The sequence below is a fragment of the Heloderma suspectum genome, chromosome 4 (genome assembly GCF_057233095.1).
Source record: "Heloderma suspectum isolate Gila_16-S chromosome 4, 16-S_ref, whole genome shotgun sequence".
In the NCBI taxonomy this organism is placed as follows: Eukaryota; Metazoa; Chordata; class Lepidosauria; order Squamata; family Helodermatidae; genus Heloderma; species Heloderma suspectum.
This window is the reverse complement of record NC_139461.1, coordinates 173741354-173755128: the sequence shown is the minus strand read 5'-3', so window position 1 is coordinate 173755128 and position 13775 is coordinate 173741354. Positions and strand designations below refer to the sequence as shown.

General features: G+C 46.5%; 1 protein-coding gene across 1 annotated transcript in view; it reads right to left on the bottom strand.

Annotated features, from left to right (window-relative positions):
- The window catches only part of LAMC1 (laminin subunit gamma 1), a 165445-nt gene extending 153323 nt beyond the window's left edge, over window positions 1-12122 (bottom strand). The window contains exon 1 of the mRNA XM_084851318.1: window positions 11474-12122. Coding sequence (XP_084707444.1) covers window positions 11474-11861 — 388 coding nt within the window. The 5' untranslated portion in view covers window positions 11862-12122. The remainder of the gene's footprint in view (window positions 1-11473) is intronic.
- Between the last annotated feature and the right edge of the window lie 1653 nt (window positions 12123-13775).

Genomic DNA, 13775 nt, shown 5'->3' with positions numbered 1-13775 from the left:
TGCCTGCACTAGGCTTTATGAGTCCAGATTTTGTTACATTACTGAAAAGGACAGACAACAACTGCAGGTCAAATAGATTTATATCTACCAGATGTTCTAGCCTTAAGTATTAAGCTACAGTTCTTAGGAGTATAAGATGTGCCTACCTACGGAGACATGAGCCACTGCCTGGACAGGATCAAGATCTTCCCAGAATTTTTGTTTCCTGCTTGGCGCCCCACAACTTCCACACAGGTCATTTTTGGATGGGACAACTGTATAGAATGTAACTTAGGCTTGTAAATAGCCACTCACAGCCTGGTCACCTGTGGCAAGTAAGGATTGCCTCATGATGTCCAAACAGTGAAGCTTTAAAGACGTTGGATCTTTAAAACTGAAAATGATTAACAGTTATTCTTGAGCCAGGGTGGGGGAGTGAACTAACACCATGGTTGTTGTAATTCTTCCTTGCCACCCACCTGTTTCATATGTCTGCATTCCCCCCACTTTATTGTATTAACTTCATTGTTCCCTGAGAGAACTATTCTATTTTAAAAGAGTTATTGGTGGTGGTAGTTCTTTGAGACCCTAAAGCAAACTGTGCTCCTTCCCATTTGCCTGTGATGTTTCGTATTTGGGTCAAGTATCGAATCTTTGGTTCAAGTTCCACTCAAGGTAGCTCAAAACTTTTAGTTCTTGGCCTGGAGAGATTCTGGCAGTAAGGTTTCTAGAACTCAATGCTCAGAAATTGCTTCATACAACTTCCTCCAGTACCATACACATACTATACTGTACCACATCAAATTCTCACATTCCTCGAACAGGAATTTCTTTAAGATTGCCTTTACACATTCTCTTACTAGTAGGATAGCTGTTTCCTCAGTAGTTGCTTCCACATGGTCCAAGAAAATGTACAAGTATCTGCCCATGTCAATGCTTTGAAAAGTACGTTTACAAAATGCACCAATAATGCACTTTCCAAGTGGATAGATGTTGCTGGCAAGGTACATATGCACATTTTCTGAGTGCAACCATGGAGGAAACAGTAAGAGAACATATTCCAGTACAGAACCAGCATGCCCTAGTGGCTGGTGTGTAGGACTTCAACCAGGTTAACTCAGGGGCATATCCACATTCAGCCACCAAGCTGACTGGAAGATTTAGGGACAATCACCACAGGATGAGCATAATCTGGAGGTGGGGTTGGGAGAAGAAACAAGGTGTGCTACCCTGAGCTCCATGGAGAAATCAGGAAGTCTACCTTTGAATTCTGCAAATACAAATAAGGCACTCATTTAATAACTTTTCAGATTATGTATATACAATATTTAGAATCTCATGTATCTGTTACACAGCCCTGTGAGCCAAGTTATTTATTTCCACCTGCAGGATGGGAAGAGACAGATTTGGTACAAGCCACATTTAAATAATATAACACACAAGTGTCTCAAACTGTGGAAGAGTTTTATTATTTTACTGGGGCCCAGGGCATGAGGGAGTGCCAGCTTGGCCATTAATGGTAGAACAGTTGCAGTTTTCTTTGCTGAGGAGCTAGCTGGGGCATACCAGCCTTTCCAGCTGCAGGGTGACAGCAGGGCAACTTAGCCCAAGCTTTCTCTTGATACTCCCTATCCGAAAGCATAGCTGCCTTTCCTTTACCTCCAAGCTACAGTGCAATGAAGTAAAATAATGGCAGCTCAACAAGGACCCATGCAGAGCCAGCTTCACCAGAGTTCCAAGGCAGCTTTTAGAGGGTCCCAGAGCAGCTACAGAGGTCCTTGGATCACCCCCTTTATTGGGGGGTCCTGGAATGTAGAGTATATTGAGGAAGGGGCCCCAAGTTCAAGACATTCTGACATCTAACTTTTTTTTGTTTTTCGGACAGCTCAAAGTCATACTGTTGCTAAAGAACAGGAACTTGCCCTGGACTGTTTTCACATAGGTAAAAACACCCTGTTAAGTCTCGCTTATATGAGTTATGCCATGGGTGAATATGTAGAACAGAAATATAATGTAATGTAATTGGCAGTCCATGTAAATTTAAAGAAAAGCTAATTTACACCTCACATATGAAAACACCCCTTTGGTGGGGCTTGTTCTAGTGGAAAACTCTTATTTTAACTTTCTCTACTTAACACAGAGAGCAAACAAGCCGCCCATTCTATTCTGTAGAAAATTAATGGAAAAGACATCTATATATAGAAGTGGTATTGTACTGTGGAAAAAGCTAAAAGACTGTCAGCCCTGATACTTTTTCTGTCATCATGTGTGAGAACCGCACATATTCATAGATGGTTGCATGTTCCATCGGGTTCTTGTCTGATTAGAATACAAGAACCCCACAGTGAATCGCATCCTACAGAGCCCCCGGAAAGAAAAGTCAACTGAATTGAAACAAAGAGGGCCAACAAAAGCCATGTGAAAGATTTAGCCTTGCAAGCACTGGGGTGAAATTTTCAGTGAAGCTATCTAAAATTTCTTCACTTCTAACCTGGCACAATAATCACACTAGTAGAAAGCTGTTTCCAGGCAACACTAAGCCCATTCAGGCCAGATCTGCCTCCACTGCTCATTCTCTACCATGCAAAAAGACTGATAAACATTGTTATTATGGATATAGTTAAGGGGAAGATGAATACAGCACCTTCTTCAGGAAAATATTTTATTTGTTTAGGATATTTTTATCCTGCCCTGTAATTATAAAGAAGAGTAACGAGGCCTTGAAAGAAAAAGAAAAAAGCAAACATGACAAACTCATAAAATATAGTTAAATTTTGAATACCTCAGTTCTGAACTGCTAACATTCCATAGCTAAAAATAGCCTTTAACTATACAACAAACCCCTATCCTCTGTAAAGACGGCCTGCTTTGTGTACCTTACAAAAATAACATTGAATATTTCAGACACACCTATATAGAAAACGATCAGCATTCTAAAAACACAAATGTTAGGTTTATACATTTATTAACACTTAGGGCACAATCCTATGTATGTTTAGACACCAAAAAGTCCTACAATTCCCAGCATGGCCCAGCCAGCCATGCATGTATAGGTTTGCACCCTAAGGGCGCCATCCTATGGAGATAGGCGGCCGCCTCCGAACTCAGAGGCAACCACCTATCCAATGCAGGGCAGGATAAGCACGGAGGGATCATCCCCTCTGCACTTCAGCCGCCCTGCATTTGCAGCTAGACAGCAGAAGTGGGGGAAGCGGCTGCCAGAACGACACATAGGATGTGTCGTACCGGCATTTCCACCTTCCCTGCCCTGGAATGCCCCTTTTGCGCTGCTCCGCACTCCTCTTCCAAGCGCAGAGCGCGGGGCCGTTCCGAGCTACCAGCAAGGCAGCATGGGAGGGGAGGAAGGTCGGTTCTCTGGGAACCGACCTCAGAGTGCAGGCTCTGAGGTCAGTTCCCGGAAACTGACATAACTTATGGCTCTCTAGCCGCTGACTAGTGGCAATAGGATTGCTCCCTCCATTGCTTTTCAAACAACAAAAAGTTACAGCAACACATAAGGGACCTAAAAACCATTATAGAAAAATACACATATTCATCAGGAGTCTGGCAAAAGCATTTGAGAACAAGGATGTTTCAATACCAGCAGAAACTAAATAATCTCCTTTGAGAAGGGATTCCATATGGTGGGCACCAAAACAGAGGTGTCCCTGCTCCACATTATTTCTGCTCTTATTACAGCAACTGATGGCAACTGATGGAATTTGGTGCAAGGCCTTTCCTGGTTATCTTCAACTGGGGTCCCCAACGTGGTGCCGGTGGGCACCTCTCTTGGCCTCCACCAAGCTTCCTGCCCCTCCTGACTTTTATTCAGAGGCATTCTTAGAAAATAAAACTGGTGAGTAGCTGCAGCCCAACGCCAGCCAGAAAAGAAAAAAAGTACACTGGGGATGGGTGACAGAGTGTCCTCAGGGACTAGATGGTGGGGGAGGGAGCAAGGAGAGTGTTTTGCCTGTTCTGTGTGTGTGTGTGTGTTTCGCCCTGGTGTGTGTGTTTCTCCAAGTATCACCAGTTTGCCTCCTGTAAAATTGGTGTTTTGTTTTGCTTTGTGAGAGCAAATATGTGATTTGGCATTTGGTGCTCAAACCCCACTTCTGCCCGGTAGTCATTTTCTTGGCCAAATTACTTGTCCTTGAACCACATGGGTTCGCTTTCTGTGAAATGGGTATTGGAGCAGAAAACTGTGGGTTCAAAAGAGTGGTTTTGTATTTTGGACCTCAGACCGCACTTCTGCCTTGTACTTCAGTTCTTGACGAAGTTACTTTTCCTATAGTCTCACCAGTTTGCTGTGTGGGAAACTTGTGACCAGCCATGCTCACCATGGCAGCCATTTTGAGAGAGTGCCCATGACACTCTCAAAATTCCTGACGTGCTCACCGACCCAAAAATGTTAGGGACCCCTGATCTTAAAGAAGAAGAGGTACACATGAGCGAAGACACTCCCACATACTATGTGGGATAGGCCTTTCAGGACTTTAAAGGAAAAACCAGTACCCTGAATTGACCAGGAAGCTCACTGACCCCCAATACCACTGTGCAAGGACTGGATATAGTCTTGCTGTCCTACCTGCCACTATAGTCCTACCAACTTTTTGGACCTGTGGGCACATTTGGGAATTGAGAAACTGCTGTGGGCACCACCGCAAAATAGTTCCCATGGAGGAGGTGGCTAGTCACATAATGGCTGCCATCGGGGCATGGGTAGTCAAAAGAGGTGTCTGTGTGTGGGGGGGAAATAGCGAGACTACGGGCTGGGAGGGAGGGGAAAATAGCAAGGCAAAGGGATACTGAGGAGAGAAAGAGTGAGACTAGAGATGGGGGTGAGAAAAGCGGCGAGATAAGAAGGTGGGAGTGAGAAATAGCGAGGCTAGAAGCTGGGAGTGGAGAGAAACAGCAAGATAAAGCGATGAGTGGGACAGAAAGAGCAAGACTAGGGGTTAGGAAGGGGGAGAGAGAAAGAAGGCTAGGATGGGGAAGGGACAGAAATAGTACGGAAAGGGGCTGGGTGGAGAGAAATAGTGAGGCTAGAGACAGGGAGTGGAGAGTTATAGAGAGAGCCAAGGTGAAAGATCTATGGGGGCACAAGAAGATTGGGTGGGACCAGGAAGCAACTCTTTCCTTTTCTTCCTGCCCGGTGAACAACTGGTTCAGGAATACGAAGGAAAACCTGGCACTCTAAGTTTTTCAATTTTTTATTTAAGATACATTTTTGAAGGAGGCAGGGAGGACAGCTTTGCGGCTGTTGTTGGGGGTCCCCAGGGGTGCCATGGCACTCGTGGGCACCACGCTGGGGACCCTTGAACTAAAGTTTCCGAACTGCCTTCAAGGACAGCCCCAGGTAAACCTCTTCTGTTAATACTACTTAAAAGGTTTAAAAGCAATTATTGCCCACAAGTAGCATACCTTGATTCTGGAACTGCATACAACTTGTACTTGTGCATCACTCCATCTCCTGCATGCATTTTATTTATCAATTACAGCTAATAGAAGCGGAACCAATTTAGGTAAATGTTTTGAAGACATCAGTTATAGCCCACATTAAAACTTGTAAGACTGCAAATCTGGCTTATGCACCCATTCCATGTTGAGCAAACCACCTTGAAATTAAAACACAATTCAGAAGTATTTCCCAACAGTCATTTCATAATACCAATCCTTCTTTTTTCCCCCAAGAACTTTCCAAATCACAGACAACTCACTGAGGGCACAATCCGATGGCCGCTAGTCAGTGGCCATAGGATGGGTCGGTTCTCAGAGAACCAAACCCCACCCCCTCCTGCGCCGCCTCGTAGGCAAGCGAAGATCAGCCTCACACTCCACGCGGCATTCCCAGGGGCGGGGCAGTCGGAAATGCCGGTACAACACTTCCTATGTGTCGACTGTCTGCCGCTTCCCGCACTCCAAGGTCCCGTGGCTAGACAGCCGAAATTAGCTGTCCATCCGTGAAAGCAGGGCGGTGGGAGTGAGGAGGAGATCCGCTCCTCACCACTCCTCCCACCCTGCACTGGATAGGCGGTCGCCCCCAGGGTCGGAGGCGACCGTTGATCCAGATAGGATAGCTCCCTTACTAAAATTAAAAACCTTTTTGCAATACTCAGCATCTTGAAGAGGCTTCAGAATAACACAATGCAGCCATCAAAAGTATCCTGTGAAAGCAAATGGTAAACAACATTTCACAAAGTAACAACTTAACAGAATATAAATTCAGCTCAAACATACTGAATTACCACCAACTGAGAAGGGGAAAGCTATTTCAGTACATTCCTTCCAGCAATGAATAGTGATAACCCCTCTTCAAAACAAGTAATCCACATACTGGCAGGGCTCTCCATGTTGCCACAGGATAGTGTTTTTCATACCATCCTCCTTTTCTCCCAGTTCCATGAGAAACATCAACCAAAAAAAGTTCATGAAAAAGAGGCAGCTCCTTACTTTGTGAAAACCATTTTTCCTTTCAAACAAGGCAACAAGCTTCTGTACTGTGACACATCACGCACCGTTTCCCAGTCTTTTCCTGTTGTACGCTCTAGACAACAGAAGCACAAACATCCACATCCTTCTCCAAAATCTCTAGTGTACATAGACAAAAAGATGAATTTACAAGGCAAGTACGTTATTATTAAGTTCCTTACCCTAGCTGTTATTTATTGTGTTATACAAAAGGCCTCCAAATTTATACCTACCACATCACAGGTGCGCAAATATTTGATTATTTGCAGCCAGGAAGTGTCAAAAGCTTTCCCCGTCAAATAATTACTTTGTCATTAAAGAAACCAGCTCATTTTTTAAAAGTTTGCATTCAGACTTCAAAATCTCAGCTCCACCACACACATTGTTCAAAGCAAACCAAAGAAAAGGCAAATCCAGTGAGGAATAACCTGTTAGGATACTGCAGAAATCAGCCTCTACAATTTATTACCACTTGGAGACAGCCCATTTCCTTTTTGCTTTGCCTGCGATGGGATTAACTGTGAAACTGCTTTGTGACCTATTTAAATTATGTTTGACCACCACAAAGCAACAATTTAACCCTGAGACAGAACACTCCTTTGAAGTGTTTATTCCAAGTCCCCAGATATACAAAGGCAACATGGAATTGTATACTACGCACATTCTCCACTGCTCCACTCCCTGCAAAGCTTTCAATCTTTGTGAAATGATTGCTTTAATTTTTCTGTCTTCATTATACATTGACCTGTTCAGTAGATTGAGTTAGTCAATATTTAACCTGAAAAGTCTTAAGACTTACAACCAATTTCCTCTCCTCAGGATGATGCAGATCTAGTTCCTTGTTAGAATGTGCGTGTGTGTGCGCGCGTGCACACACACACACACACACACACACCCAGGAAGGTGGGGTGGGATTGGGCAGAGAGATGGAGAAGGAAAAGGTTAATTCCACATTTATAAGGAGTGACATTGGGAGGAATAAGGAGAGCAAACAAGAGTCCTTGCATCCCCATACAATGTACGGGAAAAGAAAAATGCACATTACACTAGCACAGTGAGAGGAGGAAATTATAACTTTACAGAAGATATGCAAAAGAATAATGAGATCTGCTCTAAGAATAAAAGCACTGAGGCCAGATGTGCAAGAAACTGCTAGTGAGAGATTATAAAGGGAAGGGTGGAGCAATAGTCAAGCCCCTTGTCTAGTCAAGGGAATCTACTATGTCAGCTTAGGCACAAGGGTCTAATTAGCTATAAATACAGGCAGGTGGCAAAAGAGATCTTGCCTGCAGGTATTTATTCCCTTAACCAGAGAAGGGTAAGAGGTAGATGGTGCTAACCCTAACGCTTCCCTCTATCCCAGTACAATTGTAAGGAGAGAAGGACCCACAAGATTCAAGAATAAACTAGTATTAAAATTACTTAGGCTGCACTTCTCAAACTCCAAATTCTTCAGCAAAGCTACAATGCTGTATGTACTTAGATGGGAACACATCCTTCTGAACTCAGTGGAACTAGCTTCCACTGAAAGTGCTGTGAAAGCTGCATCATTTGACACCAACTCTCTGCTCATCACACTAAATTTTAAGCTCTTTTTTATTTAAAGCATTTTTACTCCACTCTTCAGCCAAGAAAGGCTCCCAGAGTGGCTTACCACGACTAATAATAAGACATACCCTGCCCTCAAGCTTACAATCTAAAGGACACAACACAAAAGGAAGAGGGATTGAGAGGGAGGGAGGAGTGCCTGAAAAAATATCTTCTCCCCAAGCCATCTACGGCTATGCTTTTTGGACTGGGGCTTCTGGAAAGCTTAAGGTAAGAATTTTTGCCACTCTACTTTGCAATACATTAACCATAAATAAGGATACAACTCACAGAAGCACCTGACTTTTTAGTCTTTCCATTGTGGAAGTAGACCAAGCCACTGCTCAAAATGAAGAGTTCCATAATGTGGAATGAGCACATGTAATGGGACAAAGTGATGGATGGTACTGGCGGCAGCTGTGTCACCACAGCTACAAATTTAGGATTGCCGGACACCCCTTATCTAATTGAATACCAGGAGTAATCTCTGCAAACTAACCAGAGGGCCATTCTGTCTTAGGCCTGGGAGTCCAAATCTCATCTCACCTACAGACTCACCAGGAGGCCTTATCACCATCTCTCACGTTCTCATCCCCATCTGTAAAAATGGGACAAAGCTGCTGATCTCCAACTGTTGTGAAGATGAATGCAAATTAAGTGGCACAGTGATACATTTTGAAGTGCAGGAGCTCATCATGACAGCCCTCATAGCCATGCCCCAAAGGAGTCATTCATATATATACACACACAGACACCCCTAAGAGCAGCAGTATATAGCATAATGCCCGATTTATTGAGATTAGCTGACAGTCACAGAATAGCGGTGAGCATGTTTAACTTTGGCTGGGGAGACCTGGGCTCACATCCCTAATTGATCATGAAATTCAATGGATGTCCCTGAACAAGTTACTGTCATAGGGTTATAGTGATGATACACCGGAGGAACCCACACCCATGAGCTCAACAAAGGAATTTGTTGTTGTTGTTCAGTCGTGTCCGACTCTTCGTGACCCCATGGACCATAGCACGCCAGGCCTTCCTGTCCTGCGCTCTCTCCCAGAGCGTGCTCAAGTCCATATTCATTGCATCAGTGACGCTATCTAGCCATCTCACAACAGAGGAATAGTGGGATACTAATGAGAATAACATTAAAATACTGTGTATTGCACAGCCTATTTCACATGTTGGTGAGGCTCACTTTGAACTGTTTAACAGATTGTAGGACAATCACCTTCACGTCTTTTTAAAAAATGCAGGAAAGGCTCTTGCCAGGTAAATGGATGGCCCTGGTTCTCCTGCAGAGGATGTCATTACTCCTATTCTGAAAAAGTGTCCCAGAGCTATGCTCTTCTGCATTCCTCCTCCACTATACCACTGTCAACATTTGCCCTGACCATTAGGTAAAGGCCACGGCAAGGTATCTAAACACAATGCATATGTCTTATACTATATAAGTTAGGGCCAGCTTCTGATATTGGGTAAGAACCAGTTATTTCCCAGGCCATTTATGCTAGTAATCTCTTCCACTGGACAAAACAAGTTAGAACATGTCCAGATGCCTCTTTTAATTAGGGGAGCGGCTGCTGTTACAGAGCATCTGATTTCTATAATATGTAAGATGGGAAATGCTTCAGTCTGTCACATGCCTATGTAACTGCTGGGAGCGAGTGGGCGGCACACACACAACTGGAGAACAAATACCCAACAACAGTCTATACAGCTGACTTTCTATCATGGGGGTGAGGGAGGGAATGTCACTAGACCAAACCAAGATCATAGGATGTTGGTGTGTGGACACCCCCTTAGCTTCGACAGATCCAGTTTAAAGAGAAGTACACCAAATAAAACAATGTAAATATACTTTCAATACAATTGCAACACATCCCTTATTTGCTGGAAATTCAGTAGAGGAAACATCAGTGGTGCCAGGTGATCCTAATTTCAGAAGTGAGCAGTGTCGGAGGGAGCAATCCTATGGCCGCTAGTCAGCGGCTAGACGGCCATAGGTTATGTGGTTTTCCAGGAACTGACCTCAGACCCCGTGCTCCAAGGTCGGTTCCTGGAGAACTCCCCCTGCCTCCGCACTGCCTCACAGGCAGTGTGGAATGGCCCCACGCTCAGAAGAGGAGCGCGGAGCAGCCAAAACGGGGCGTTTCAGGGCAGGGAAGGCAGAAATGCCGGTATAACACATCCTATGTGTCATCTGGCAGCCTCCTCCCCCACTCCACCTTCCCGCAGCTAGACAGTCGAAACTGACTGTCTAGCCACAAACGTAGGGCAGGAGAAGCACATAGGGAATTATCTTCTCCATGCTTCTCCTGCCCTGCACTGGATAGGTGGTCGCCTCCAAGTTCAGAAGCAGCTGCCTATCCCCATAGGGTTGTGCCCTGAAAGTCTTTTCCTCTGGTGATGAGGATAGTTTCTAGGGCAGTATGCTGGGGCTAGATGTGATAAAGGCACTCTGCACTTCTTTAGAGGTACCTTTTTCACTAATGCTATGTACATCCCTCAGTTGAACCTTAGCAACAGGTCCTCCTGCGCCCTTCCTCAGCCCTCAAGCATTGTATCAAGTCCCCAATAGGAGGCAAAGGAAAAATAATCTCCCCATACTTCACGGAGCTACAGGAGGCACCCAGGTCCTAGTGTGAGGCAATACTTAGCTCTGAACCCTGTTTTCAGACCAAGTAATATGTATATTATGAGCATGCAGAATGAGACTTTTCCCTCAGCACTGAATCATCACTTCAAGAGCATCTGGGATTAGTAAGCAGAACTTCCAGGCAGGCATCCAAGGAAACCGTGCAGTATTTGCTCTCACAAGATATAATAGGCATTATTTTAAACAGCTTTTTATAAAGATCAAACAAATTTCCTCAGAGATAGAACTATCAACAACTATCAGATGTGATTACTACACAGAACATCCATGTTCAAAAGCACTATATCTCCAAAGACTGGTTGCTAGGGATAAACACAGGACAACCATCACCTTCATACCCTGGCTGCAACCTTTTATAGGTACCGACCTGGCTGCTAGTATTAATAGTAGCAATTAAGCATCACTGGCATCCATGCCATTTTAGTGGGTAGCACAATTTCTTTTAAAAAACCTCATAAGATTCCTGCCCCGAGGATCATAGAAGTGTCGATAGTGGGTGGAGCCAAAAAAAGAAAGGAGAGGCACCGGCGGAAACTCAGTGTTAAAGGTGTGCAATCCTATACGTGCCGACTCAGAAGGAAATCCGACTGCGTTCAATGGGCCTTGCTCCCAGGTAAGTGTGTATAGGATTGCTGCCTCAATGAAATCGGACACGCTGCTGCGGCGAGGCAATGCGGCCGTTTCAAGTCAGGCCTCTTCCCTCCAGAGATCGTTTGCCGCCGAGGGCTCCCCCAGAGTCATCCAGTCCACCCCGGCCCCTCCCCAGCTGGCGCCACTCACCGAGATGCAGGGTGAGGTTGATGGTGTTGGGGTACTGGACGCCGGCCAGCATGGTCTGGCTCTGCCACCAGGTGGTGTCGGCTTGGTTGTTGTAGTCGGTGAGGAAGGCGGCGCCGTGCTGCAGGTGAGGCTGGGCGGCGTCGCACAGGTGGCACGACTTGGTGACCCCGGTGACGCCCGTCTGCACGCAGTACTCCTCGGCCGGGCTGCCGCACGTGTTGGTGGCCACCACCGTGGCGTTGAAGGCGGCGTTGACGAACTCGGGCATGCAGCGCTGGGGCCGCCCGCTCTGCTCGTCCGCGCACTCGTCCATGGCGCCGCCGCACAGCCCGGTCAGCAGCAGCAGCAGCAGCGAGAGCCGCCCGAGGCGCAGCCGGGCGTCGTGCATCCTGCCTCCTTCTCCTTCGAAAGCGCGAAGAAGCCCCCGGCGCGCAGAGTGGCCTCCTGCACCAGCAGCCTGCCGCTCCCTCCTCGCTTTGCGGCTTTCCCGGGAAAGCCGACGCGGGCCCGGCTGGTTGCACGCGCAGCACCAGCAGCAGGCGGAGGAGCAGCAAAGTTACATCCACTAGCTAGGCATGTAACACACACGGTCTCTCTCTCTCTCTCTCTCTCTCTCTCTCTCTCTCTCTCCCCTCCCTCCACTCTCTTTGCTAAAGGGTGGGGGCACCCGCGTTGCACGCCGGGAGTCGCAGCCCTCCAGCAGCGGCGGCGGCGGCAGAGGGGGAGGAGGGAAAGGGGGCTTGACTGGGGTCCTGGGAGAGGAGCCCGCGGCCTCCTCCTCCTCCTCCTCGCCTTCCTCCGTCTTGGAATGCTTTGAATGGGGAAGAATTCCCGCGTGGGAACTTGCTGCCAAAAACAAAAAGGCGCCCTCGGGGAGAAGAGGAGGCGAGAGAGAAAGCAACTCCTGAACTTCCTGCAGCGCCTCCAGGACTTTCTCTCTCCCGCTCTCTCCCTTCCACAAACGCTCCGCGGTTCCCCAAAAACAACAGCACGCACACACAAGCCAGCTGCTAGGAGCAGAGGCGATTTTAACTCAGTTGTACGCAAGACTATAGCTCTAAGTCCTCCTGGGCGTGTTTACTGGGAAGGAAGTTCCGCTGAATTCGGTCATTTTTCCCGCAAGTTGAGTGAGGCGCGTGAATCTGATTTGCAGCCTTACTTGGAAGTACATTTCGCGCTCGCTTCCCCCACCCGACCGTCTAGGTTTGCAGCTTGCCTGCCATGGTGATGTCTGTATCGGCCTTTCCCAACCCGGCGCCCTCCAGTTGTGTCGGACTACAACTCTCACCATCCCCAGCAGCAGGAGGTTAAGAGCTCGCGGCTGTGGGTGATGGGAGTTGTAGTCCGACACAACTGGAGGGCGCCGGGTTGGGAAGCGTTGGTCTATACCGTCTTTCGGTCTATGAAGGGCATTGCGATTTTTAAAAAGTCATCTGACCTTGCAACAGATCTGAGAGGTGGCAGTGCCCAAGGCCACCCCACCAACTGCACATCTGAGTGGAGGTTTGAACCTGGGTCTTTCATGGGCTCAGTGGTTAGCTTCATAAAATAAAGGGTGCCAGAATTCAAGCCTATTCTGAAGTGATACTTTGTGTGCTGAAAGCCCAGCTCCTGGGCATATGCAGAGTGCCTCTTCCTCCTAATGGAGCAATTACAGCCCAGTCCTAAATATGTTTACTTGGAAGTGCATCAAAGTGATTTTGATGAGACATAGTTCCCACCCAAGTAAGCCCACTTACTTCAGAGTTATCATGTTTAGTGTGTGGCTGAAATGGGTTACCCCATGGTGAGAGAACTCTCTTCATTACAGCTGTGTGAGCATATTCCAAGGTGGAGCCCTGAGACTGAAACAGTGGGCTGAGTCCCACTGAGTTTGATGCAGCTTCCAGTGTCCATAAAGTACATCAAGGTCACGCTGGCTCCAGCTTTAAGCATGCTAACCCATTGATAAATCCTATTGACTGAGATCAATCAGTAGTAATTTGAAGTGTTTAGAATCACAGTATTACTGGAATCCCTTTGGAAAATACCAAAGGTCATGTAAACAGTTTTCTCTAACATTTCCATATGATCTATTATCTGTCACAGTAAAATCCTGTACATGTCTACTCAGAAGTGCCCTTGAGTTCCATCGGACTTGCTCCCAGGAAAGTGGGTATAGGATTGCACTGAAAGGGCACAATGCTATGCACATTTAGACAGAAAAAGTCCTACAACTCCCCAGCATGCCCCAGCCAGCCATGCTGGCTGCAGAATGCTGGGAGTTGTAGGGCTTTTTTCTGTCTAAGCATGCACAGGATTA